The following is an 11,074-nucleotide window of genomic DNA, read 5'->3' as shown; positions in this document are numbered from 1 at the left end:
CCCACCTCTAGGCGGCCGCGCGAGCAGTGGGCCGCAGACGACGACAAGGAGAGAGTGGAGACGCTAGTGGTGCTTAGATTAGAACACAACCATGGTGTCATGAAGAGTCTGGACTGGGTTGTTTCCAAGGTTTGCGTAGAATAAATTGATTCAAGTTTTCAGGTGTGGAAGAAATCATAGAATTGTGGAAGATCTGCAGTATATATTATGCTTCTTGTTGGATATAGACAAGACTAGTCCTAATATTGAACATGCAGGTTCCCAATACAAGGAAATTCAATTTTGGGGATCTGGATCATGTACACAAAGCAACGCGTGGAACTCCCGCAAGCCGAGGCTGTAAATCCAGCAGACCATCAGCCGCCAATGCAATGGATGAAAAAGGGGTTGAACCCCCAGAGTATAACAGTGACGATCATAAAAAGAAAAGGGAAACCCCTTGGAAAAAGAAAAAGGACAAATGGATAAATGAGAAAGTCATGACCACCCAGCGGCCCACAGTTAGATCGAATCTCAAGCCACGGCGGCGTTGACTCCAGAATGGGTCTCTCGCGCAGGCTTGCTCCGTTCGACAGGCTCCTTGGGCAATAGCTCAATCTGTCGCACGAGGAAACTCTTCTCGTCGGTGAATTGATCGTCATCAGTGCGGTCTTCCAGGAACTTTGGCAGGAATCGCAGTAATCGGTCGCGATTGTTAATCAAAATCCGTTGCACGGCCACTGATTTGTTCGGATTGGCCACAAACACCTGGGCTTTGTCAGTGCATGCATCCACTGAGGATCATCGAGAGCGACATACTTTAAAAACGTGGAACCCCTCATACTGGACCATCTTGCGATCGTCCCGCAGGAGCTTCATACACAACTTAAGATTATCCCCACTCTCCACGTAGGCCATCATCACATTGTAGTTCGCACGGTCTAACAAAATTTCGCCAAGGAGCTTAATGCTTTGTCGCTTCGTCACGTAAGAGTCAGACTGAACAAGAACGTCATTGAACTGGCCAAAGAACAGGTCATAGTTGGTGGCCAGATATGCGGTCACAAGGTTTTTATGCCGGGTCAAAATCTCCTGAGAAAACGGTCAACATCCATTTCGGTGCTTTAGTGAGCTTCACATCAAGGTCTTACTCGAAAAGTAGTAAACGCATCCGCGCTCACTTCAAAACTGCTTTTGTCAATCCAATCGAAGAAGCTCCAAAAAACTCCGTCACCTTTCTGTGGCAGGTTTGGCTTCAAATCGGACAGTCGCACGGCTGGCTCTCCTTCCTTGGATTGATCATACAGAAGCACTGCGGCAACCACGTCGAACTTGAGCGCTTCCCTTAAAATCACACCACAAGGCATGGCACTCTGACTCTCGGAGTACCCCCGGCATAACTCAACAAGGATCTCTGGTCGATGGTGGACAATGTACGAAATAACAGGAGGGTCTTTGTCCGGCGCGTAATTGCTTGGTCGGAACCGGAGAATATGGGAGAAAATTGTCTGTGTATCTTTCCTCGCTTCAAATGGAAGCAAGTGAATTGTTCGTGATAAATCGTAGAGGAGGTCTTCTTGGAGTGTTGCTTGAACAAGGGCGTGAACTTGGTCCGGTGACGTGTTGACCTCTAGAATCAAAGTAATGTTCAGTCTCCAATTGCTAGATAGTACAAAGGATAACATCAGAAATTGAGCAGATAGCCTACCTTGTGTCCCTTGAACAATCACTTTCATCTGACTTAGTTGCTTTGCGAGGTCTTCTTCGGCCTGGGACTGCGTCAGCATTGGATATGCGGATGGCGTCGGGGACCAAACCTTGGGCAAGTTAGGAGTCTCCTGGACCCTGAGGAGCAATTCCTTGGTAGAGCGGGCAACATCAGCCGGCTGCCGCGACCGGCCTCGATTAAAAAAGAAAGCCATGGCCTCAATATGCGAAGATAGTTGGGAGAAAGAAGGGCGAGAACCGATGCGCCGGACTGATCACATCTCTGGTTCCGCAATAAACAAACAGGGCGGGGCAACCGTTGTTGGCCTCAGGCAACATCACGATAACGATTTTTTTTATCAGTTTTATCTCTGCCCCTCCATGATTCTTTGTTTTCAGTATTCCATTGGGTTTCAATTGTCAAACAATTGCATTCAAGATAAAAATGGCATCCAATCCTGCTACAGTTGCCCCTGTGGATGATGTTCACGCCGATTCACGCTCGGTGTCGGACGAGTCGGACTCTAGCAACGAGGAAGGCTGGGAAGACGTTGAGGCTGATGACGAGACACAGCCTGTTGTGGATTTGTTCTCCGACGAGGTCTTCCCTGATGCACGCTCTATGCTGAAGGCTTGCAAGGAGAAGCACCAATTTGATCTCTTGAAGATTCAGAAGGATCTTGGTATGTTGTCTTTGAGTGAACCAGCTTGAATAAGACATGGAACTAACGATAGAGATGATTACGATAGGCCTGGATTTCATTGACACCATTAAGCTGGTCAACTACGTTCGCACCCAGGTCAAGGCCGGAAACAAGACCCCCGATGTTGACTCCAAGTCGAAGTTTGACGACGATGTCTACTTGAAGCCGGTGATGGAGGACGACGCTCTCCTCTACAGCCTGGACGATATCACTGAGGAAAAGGGTGATGAGCCAGCCACTGGAAGCGAGGCTGAGCGCCGAGTCTTGGAGCTCCAGGAGGACCTGGAGAGACTGCAGACTCAATTCTCTGAGTACAGACTCGCAGTCCAGAAGTCAATGGAAGATCAGTTGTCCAAGGAAGACGAGAAGCTTGCACCCCAGGCTTCTGGCACCAACAAAGCCCAGGAGATTGATGAGGACTACTTTGCATCTTACGCTTATAACGGTATGCAAACCATATCATTTTTGAAGGACCTCCACTTGCTGACTGATTGCCTTTTCAAGGAATTCACGAGTCCATGTTGAAGGATGCTATCCGTACCGATGCGTACCGTGACTTTGTGTACGAAAACAAGAATCTTTTCAAGGACAAGGTCGTTTTGGACGTGGGCTGCGGAACTGGTATCCTGTCCATGTTCTGTGCCAAGGCTGGCGCGAAGAAGGTCATCTCAGTTGACAACTCCAACATCATCGACCGTGCCAAAGAGATTGTCTTTGACAACGACTTTGGAGATGTTATCACGTATGAATTCTTTCCGAGGTGCTTTTATGAGACATTATGCTAATCAATGACAACAGTCTCGTCCGCGGAAAGATTGAGGAGGTCACCTTGCCGGTTGACAAGGTTGACATCATTATCTCTGAATGGATGGGCTATGCTCTTCTCTTCGAGTGCATGTTCGACTCTGTCATCTATGCCCGTGACCGCTACCTTGCTCCTGATGGTCTGATGGTTCCCTCCCACGCGACTCTTCGCATCGCCCCTTACGCGGACCCCGACTTCATGGCTTCACACATCTCCTTCTGGGAAGACGTCTACGGCTTCAAGATGACCAGCATGTTGCTGAAGATTTACGACGAAGCCCTTGTTCGCAACATCCCATCCTCCACAATCGCTGCTGACTCAACAGTCTTCCTGCCACTTCCCTTGCACACCATCACTGTTGAGGAGTTGACCTTCCTAAAGGAGTTCCAAGTCACCTTGAACCAGGATATCGATGCCCTTGATGGCTGGGCTATCTGGTTTGACATTTTCTTCATGCCTTCGCGAGACTCTCCTATCCCGGAGAATGCCGTGCCCGCCGACATGCAGAAGAAGGGATTCGTCGGATTCACCACTGGACCCGATGGAACTGAGACCCACTGGCAGCAAACCATTGCCTTGATTGACCACGGCAGCCACAAGCCCAAGCCTCTCAAGAAGGGACAGGTCATTTCCGGCAAGATCGGCTACCAGAAGAGGGATCAGGAGGGTTCCCGAGGCCTGAACATCAACATTGACTGGCAAGGAGGTGAAAACACCAAGGGCTCTCAGAAGTGGTCGCTCCAATAAGTCACTTCTAGCCATCTGTTTCAGATGTTACATCTATGATGAGCGACGGTTTTTCATTCTGAAGCTGCTCCAACGGGAAAGCTGATAAAGAGCATATAGAATGCTTTGTTGTTTTCAATTTCGGGTGTTATTTCCCCATAAAATACTGGTATATATAGTTATGCATGCACATGGCCATTGTGGCCCATATACCCCATGACCTCTATTGAAACCTTTCGATTTTCTCAAATTATAACGCCAATAGGGGCGAAATCTCATAGTCATAATATTCGTAATTACCGAATCCTGGGAATGAACATCAACGCTTTGCATACCCGGCTTCATTCTCTGGCCTTCGAGAACGCTGGGTTCCATGGGTTTCATCGCGTCGACGGTTGGTACGATCCGACGAGCGATGTGACCGTCGAGATAGAATTTCTCCGTGCCTATCGCGGCTTCGGTCTCGATGGTGGCGATGATGATGCCGCCGCGAAGTTCCATGGTTTTTGCCATCTCGATCTTTCACGGCTGGTGCACCGAGCTTGAAACCCTCAAGGCTATCAACAGATCTTGACCGTCTTCGTCGGTGATGGCTCGAACGATCCCGACTTCCCTGCTCGGATTTGAGCGCTTCGAGCTCCTTCTTCTTCTCCTCATTCCATCGCTTTCGCTCTTGTTCAGTCGCTTTCAACTGCCGAATACCGCGCTTCATAGCTGCGAGAGGATCATTGGCATCCATCCTGACTTTCTCTCGCTCTTTACGCATAGGATCCTCATTCCCCCATACATTTTTTGATCTTGTGTCAGGGGCGTCCACCGCCTGTGCTGAAGATGAATACCAAGGGTCCTGACCGATTGACTGCTTGAAGCCCGCCGCGTTGGAGAAGCGCATCGTATATTGATCTTCAAAGCTTCGCTTTTCTTTCTGGGCTTCGGCCTCGGCTTCTTTGTTTTTCGCCGCATGCTTGTTGCTCCCTTCAGCGGGGAAGAGGTTGATATGACCGTCGCGGTCCAAGATCGGGGCGTCTGACTTCTTGTTCTTTCGAAGGGCCGCGACCGTTGATTCCGCCCGTTTAGCACTGGCTTGCTCCGCATCTTCTCGCGCGAATCGTATATCTCTTACAGTATCATCCTCCCCGGCAATGCGTCTTCTTTTGCGAGTTCTTCCAGCTTCGTCTGCTGATGTTCGTTCTGGTCGACTGAGAGCCTCTGACGCAAGACGCGTGGGCGGCGGTGGAGGGGGCGTAGGCACTCTTTCTCCACGTAGTATCCGGATCCTTCGCTCGGCATCAACTTCCTGCATGCGGCGCTCATCTTCCTCCTCGAGAGCCTTCGCTTGGGCCTCATCACGCTTAACGCGAGCGACGTTCTCAGGGTTGTAAACGTTCCATGACTTCTTGCCAAGGAGATGACTGTAATATGTGAGCCAAGGTCAGAAATAACTTGAAAATGAATGGTGGCTTACAGTGGCATCTTGCTCGTGATTGCACCGAGCTGTAGTGTTACTTTGGAGAGAAGGAGCTCTAGACTTGGCTTATCGATAAGGCCCCCACCGCCTGACACTATTGCGGTCGCCGGGGTGAACCTCCAGCTCGTAGACTTGCTAACTTAACTTTTCCGCCATCTCCAAGGTCTATTGAATGCGCCTGAGAATCCTCAGGAAGGCTTTATATTAACGAGTCCGGATCGATCGCGCTAAAACAAGGTCCCAAATACCTTGTTGCCTGTTGTTAAAACAGAGTGGCGTCACCGCCAAACTCCCCTCAACGTATCTGACACCTGCATTGCCAACTACAAGTTCCCCTACGATCCAATATGTTCAATCGGAAGGATCTACCCAGCATTCAAAACCCCTTCGCATCCCGACAGGAACCGCAACGTCCGTCGCCACAGGGCTACGCGAACCCCAATCAAGGGCCTCCACGGTATGATTACGGCCACGTCCTTACGTCCGCGGGACATATTCCTGACGGCGATGTGCCCATGACTGACGCAATCTTTCCTTCAAGCGGATACGGAGCTCCCTCACCACAGAACATGGGCAGATCGCAGCAACAGATGCCTGGGCGCATGCCGTCTACAGGCGGACCTACTTGGACTCTTCAACCTACAAAGAGTCCCAACGAGAACTACATCTTTGGTAACCTGTATGTGGATTACAAACTCAGTTGTTTTTGGCTGGTCTCGGATACTTACATGGCGCAGTGTCGCTGTTTCACCCCAGGACATTCCTCCGAGTCGTGATGGCACCGATGTGCTTCTCCTCGTCAATGACGTCTTCGTATTCTCTGCCCGCCCTGTGGAAGGCTTCCCGCCTGGATTAATGGGCCTGTCGGACCCTCAGCGAACATGGGCAAATATCGGAATGAGGGATGCTATCAAAGTCCAGCTTTACGATCCATTCAGCCAAGGCGGCCAGGCTTATTTGGGATCTGCGGACATTGAAGTCAGCTTCGCGTCGATAAAGAAGCGAGTAGAGGCACCATATGACCAGGATGAGTTGGCCAATGCTGTCATTAGAGTGCGTTGATTCTACACTCGCGCTAAATTTTTGCGTACTAATTAATACCTACAGAATTTCGAAAACCAACTTTTTGCTCCGGGTCAACGGGTTTTGATGGACCACAAGAGCATCCCTCTTCTGTTGCAGGTCAAGACTGTTCAACGGGTCGACCTGACATCGGAGAAGAGTGATGCCAATGCTGGAGAGGTTGAGACAAACCCTACAGCCCGAGGAATCATCACACGGCATACTCAGCTCAACTTTTTCAAGGATTCTGCAACGGGTATCAATGTTAAGGCTTCCAACCGACGCCCTGCTGCCAATTCGATTATTCAGCCCGGGTTCAAGTTTGAGGATATGGGAATCGGCGGTCTGGACTCCGAGTTCAGCACCATTTTCCGTCGTGCTTTTGCGTCTCGTATCTTCCCCCCCCGGGCTGGTTGATAAGCTCGGCATTCAGCACGTAAAGGGTCTTCTGCTTTACGGACCTCCAGGTACCGGTAAGACTTTGATCGCGCGACAGATCGGAAAAATGCTTAATGCTCGGGAGCCGAAGATCATCAACGGACCCGAAGTCCTGAATAAATATGTGGGTCAGTCTGAGGAAAATATTCGAAAGATGTTTGCGGATGCCGAGAAGGAATACAAAGAGAAGGGCGACGAAAGTGGCCTTCACATCATCATTTTCGATGAGCTGGATGCTGTTTGCAAGCAACGTGGTAGCGGCTCCGGTGGTGGCACTGGTGTCGGTGATAGCGTTGTCAACCAGCTGTTGTCAAAGCTGGACGGTGTTGACCAGCTTAATAACATCCTGTTGATTGGCATGACCAACCGAATGGATATGATTGATGAGGCCTTGCTACGTCCTGGTCGTTTGGAAGTCCACATTGAGATCTCTCTTCCCGACGAGGCCGGTCGCCGCCAGATTCTCAAAATTCACACTGAGAAGATGCGCAAGAACAACGTCCTGGACTCAGACTTCGATCTGCCTGAGCTTGCAACCGTGACCAAGAACTTTTCCGGTGCCGAAATCGCCGGTTTGGTCAAGTCGGCCTCATCGTTTGCTTTCTCTCGCCATGTCAAAGTTGGCACAATGGCCAGCATTAATGACGATGTCATCAATATGAAGGTCAATCAATCCGATTTCCACCATGCTCTCGACGAAGTGAAGCCTGCTTTTGGTGTCTCGGAAGAAGAACTCTCCAGCCGCATCCAGTATGGTGTTATCCACTACTCTGAGACAATAAACGAAATCTTGCGGGAGGGCGAGCTATTCGTCAAGCAGGTTGGCCAGGCAGAGGCTACCCCCTTGTTCTCTGTCTTGCTCCATGGTCCCCCTGGTAGTGGCAAGACGGCTCTTGCTGCACGCATCGCTATCGACTCCGGCTTCCCCTTCATCAAGCTGATCAGCCCAGAGGACATGGTCGGCTTCAGCGAGCCAGCTAAGATCCAGCATATTAGCCGAATCTTTGACAGCGCCTACAAGTCCAACACTAGTATTGTTGTCATCGATAACATTGAGCGCATCATCGATTGGGTGCCCATCGGCCCCCGCTTCAGCAACAGCGTCCTGCAGGCCCTTATGGTCTTCCTCCGGAAGCAGCCTACACATGGACGTCGTCTGTTGGTCCTGGCTACAACCACTGAGCGTGCTTTGATGAAGCAGCTTGACGTGTACAACTCCTTCAACTCTGACATTATGGTCCCGAACGTGCAGTCCTTCGGCGAGCTGCGCTATGTCATGGAGCAGTCTGGTGCCTTTGATGCACAGGAAATTGCTCGTGCTTTGGAGAGTGTTGGCGGTCTGGCTGATGATGGCCGTGTCAGTGTGGGCATTAAGAAGGTGCTCCTAGGTATTGAAACTGCTAAGCAGGATGCTGATAAGGTCGGTCGGTTTGTGCGTGTCATTAACCGGGCCATTGAGGAGCAGTCGTTCGCTTAGAGAGTATATAGATAAGGGCTTATTTCCAAGCTGTATAATGAAGACTACCACTTTCAAAGTTGCTTGATCTTATAAAACGCTTTTTCTTCCATGTATACGAGAGGTTTGTCCTCTCCACAATTGTTCACGCTGTAGACCATTTCGAAGCAGTTTGATGCAGTGTTTTGGCTTATTTGGTTCGATTCTTAAGCCTATTGTCTACCATTCATCTCGCCTTAATTGATTTGGCTGCTATGGTGAAGTGAGTTCTTGCTTGAATAATTTGATGTAAATTCACATACTCTTTCTTGAGGGGGCACCTAGACCAAACACTGGCGATGTTTGCTTCTACATCTCCTCAGTCTTTTAACATTCGGCGGCCATTTTTCTTCCCCCTTTAGACTATAGGCAAGCAGTTAAAGTCCTTGTAAGCATCATATCTACCAGCTCTAACCAACAAAGTGGATACCTGGATACATCACACAGCCTATAGGCATCTCTCGCTTCAGTGCCATGGTTCTTAGGGCTCACTATGTATAGTACAGAGCCTTTACCTTGTCCCAATACACTAAAGCCCTATATCCACAGCCACTGGATAGCCAAGGATCCTTATCGAGATCGTCATAACGGTAAAAACAGCGTATGATTGACTAAAACCACGCCTATGTAGAGGAAAAGCGCGTCCATAGAAGCTGTACACGCACAAAAATACGAAAGGCCTATACAAAGGTAGAAAAACACGCCAACCGCTCCAAAAAAGCAAATTAACCCGTCCCGAGCTGTACCATCCCAATTCCCAAGTATCCTAAATGTCCCAAGTCCCGATTTTTTCCGAAGTCATAATAGCAGTCGTCAGAATAAGCAGCAAAAACAAAGCGTCCCAAGAGCGGGTCTAGCCACCGAATCAATAGTCGTCGAAGGTGTATTTCTTCGATGCCCGACGGTATTCGTCCGGGTGGACCTTCTCAGCCTTAGACTTCAGGGCGCTATTCGCAGATAAGATTCGTCAGCTTCTAGAACACTGGGGAAATCAGGGACCACGCAGGAACCACATGCGACGCTAATTTGGACGTCACCCGTCGATCCCCTGGTGCACGTGCCAAGATCTGGCCCGGCGGAGCGGAGATTATCTTGATTCCCCTGTCACGCGCGGAGCGGGGCGGAAATCTCGACAACGTCCATTCCATGCCAGGGGTGTTTTGGTTTGGTCTTTAGTGTGCTGCGCATTCCTTGCATGGGTGCGGAATTCATTTTAATGTGATGCTCACCTGACGCGCTTCTGAGTCCACTCGAGATCCCGCTTAGTTTCTCGGGCAGTCTTGAGTCCTTCGTTGAAGTTTGCTCGCAGGCCTTTCATGCGGCGCTGTGCCATCGCTTGCAGCTCGAGAAGCTCTTGCTGCTTAGCGTGCATCTGGCCGGAGCTAATTTTTGCGGCTCGTTAGCTTCAAATCGGAATTCAATTTTGACGTATTTTCAAAGTTGCGGATTTTGCTGTCTTGCTCTTTCTTGCGTTTGTGAAGGCGAGTCGCCCTTTTTTTTTGTCTGGCGGGGTGAAGCTTGCGCCCCGAGGAGCAGATTACTCACGTTTGCGCTTGGCTAGCCAAGCTCTTGTCCAGCGGTGTTGGGTCGAAGGCATTTTGCATGCGATCGCTCAGGACGTCGACAACATCCACACCGGAGTACGATACTGAGCTCGAATCGTAATCTCCGCCAGCGGAGCTGAAGGTCAGACCGCCGGATGTGCGGCTACCAGCAGTGGTACTTGCATCAGAATAATCTGTTGGTGAGCCTGGAACCCTGGACACAGGGTACATGCTGGCTGGTGCTGGTGCCTTGGAGGGCATGCTCATGGGAACAGCGGAGGGCTGATAGTACTGACGGTGGGCAGCCATGATGATCGATTGTTGATGAGAAGATTGACTGACTGGTGAGAAGCTCTCGGTATGTTAAGACAATGGTGTATAGGAGGACGATGAACTCCTTGAAGAGGTATGGTGCAGCAATATAAAAATGGGTTCAGGAAACTTAGGGCTGTTGCAATCAGGGCAGCTGGAAAAGATGAAAAAGGAAGAGGAAGGAAAACTAGGACTACCCGACAAAACGAGGGAATTTATAGACTTCGACGGGCAGTCTTCGCTCCGGCGGGGGCCCTCGTCGTGACGAGGCGAAGTGGGATTGCAAGGATAGGAGGACCTCAGGCGGGATCCATTGGACCATTCGAGGGACTAGGACTCGCACCCCTCCTGGGTATCTCCCAATCTCCGGCCTTCGGCTGCACCTCCTTCTCCGTATCTGCCCGCCGATTCGTCTCTTGGACCGCCCTGACCCCGCTCCGAGTGGGAATCGAGTGTGTCTGGGCCAGGGCGCCATTCCCGTCCAAGGTTTCCGCTCTCTCGTGGCGGTTTTTTCCCAGGATCATCGCCCTAGGTCTACGTAGTCTCCCGGAAGGTGTGATTACCTTGGGTCCGAGCGGAGACACTTGAAAATGCCAAAAATTTGAGAAAAAGTTGGCTATGAGTGGAGCAGGATGGGTTTTTTGGTCATGAGGTGGGAGTGGAGGGCAGAAGTATAAAAGAGCTCCTTCCCGGCTTCCTCATTCTCTACCTTTTTTTCTTTTTCGCCTCGCCCAAATTTTCCCCCACTTTCTCTTCAACTTCAATTTCTTTTTCTTATTTTTGGATTTACCCCTCCTCAATGGCCTAGGTTCTCGAAATTCGGTGGCTGGGAGG

At 50.2% G+C, this 11,074-nt stretch overlaps 5 protein-coding genes across 5 annotated transcripts; 2 read left to right on the top strand and 3 right to left on the bottom strand.

Moving 5' to 3' along the window:
* Positions 1–513: 513 nt before the first annotated feature.
* Positions 514–1,901, bottom strand: N7484_006481 (Mo25 family protein; the record flags this gene model as incomplete). Its single annotated transcript, XM_057116899.1, has 4 exons — positions 514–747; positions 799–1,071; positions 1,131–1,609; positions 1,688–1,901. The coding sequence occupies 4 exons, from the start codon at positions 1,899–1,901 to the stop codon at positions 514–516; spliced, it is 1,200 nt and encodes a 399-aa protein (XP_056972782.1).
* A 230-nt stretch (positions 1,902–2,131) lies between these two features.
* On the top strand, positions 2,132–3,942 carry N7484_006480 (protein arginine methyltransferase RmtB; the record flags this gene model as incomplete). The annotated part of the gene is made up of 4 exons (XM_057116898.1): positions 2,132–2,369; positions 2,437–2,835; positions 2,895–3,132; positions 3,189–3,942. The coding sequence occupies 4 exons, from the start codon at positions 2,132–2,134 to the stop codon at positions 3,940–3,942; spliced, it is 1,629 nt and encodes a 542-aa protein (XP_056972781.1).
* A 298-nt stretch (positions 3,943–4,240) lies between these two features.
* On the bottom strand, positions 4,241–5,394 carry N7484_006479 (uncharacterized protein; the record flags this gene model as incomplete). Its single annotated transcript, XM_057116897.1, has 2 exons — positions 4,241–5,333; positions 5,387–5,394. The coding sequence occupies 2 exons, from the start codon at positions 5,392–5,394 to the stop codon at positions 4,241–4,243; spliced, it is 1,101 nt and encodes a 366-aa protein (XP_056972780.1).
* A 342-nt stretch (positions 5,395–5,736) lies between these two features.
* On the top strand, positions 5,737–8,366 carry N7484_006478 (AAA family ATPase SEC18; the record flags this gene model as incomplete). The annotated part of the gene is made up of 4 exons (XM_057116896.1): positions 5,737–6,068; positions 6,127–6,442; positions 6,497–6,863; positions 6,919–8,366. The coding sequence occupies 4 exons, from the start codon at positions 5,737–5,739 to the stop codon at positions 8,364–8,366; spliced, it is 2,463 nt and encodes an 820-aa protein (XP_056972779.1).
* Positions 8,367–9,249: 883 nt separating this feature from the next.
* N7484_006477 (KxDL motif-containing protein) lies at positions 9,250–10,237 on the bottom strand (the record flags this gene model as incomplete). Its single annotated transcript, XM_057116895.1, has 3 exons — positions 9,250–9,331; positions 9,614–9,766; positions 9,930–10,237. 3 exons carry the CDS (start codon positions 10,235–10,237, stop codon positions 9,250–9,252), a joined length of 543 nt encoding a protein of 180 aa, XP_056972778.1.
* Between the last annotated feature and the right edge of the window lie 837 nt (positions 10,238–11,074).

This window comes from Penicillium longicatenatum, assembly GCF_028827895.1.
Source record: "Penicillium longicatenatum strain IBT 33135 chromosome Unknown contig_3_segment0_segment0, whole genome shotgun sequence".
NCBI lineage: Eukaryota > Fungi > Ascomycota > Eurotiomycetes > Eurotiales > Aspergillaceae > Penicillium > Penicillium longicatenatum.
The sequence above is the reverse complement of the archived record's forward strand: the minus strand, read 5'-3'. Positions and strand labels throughout refer to the sequence as shown.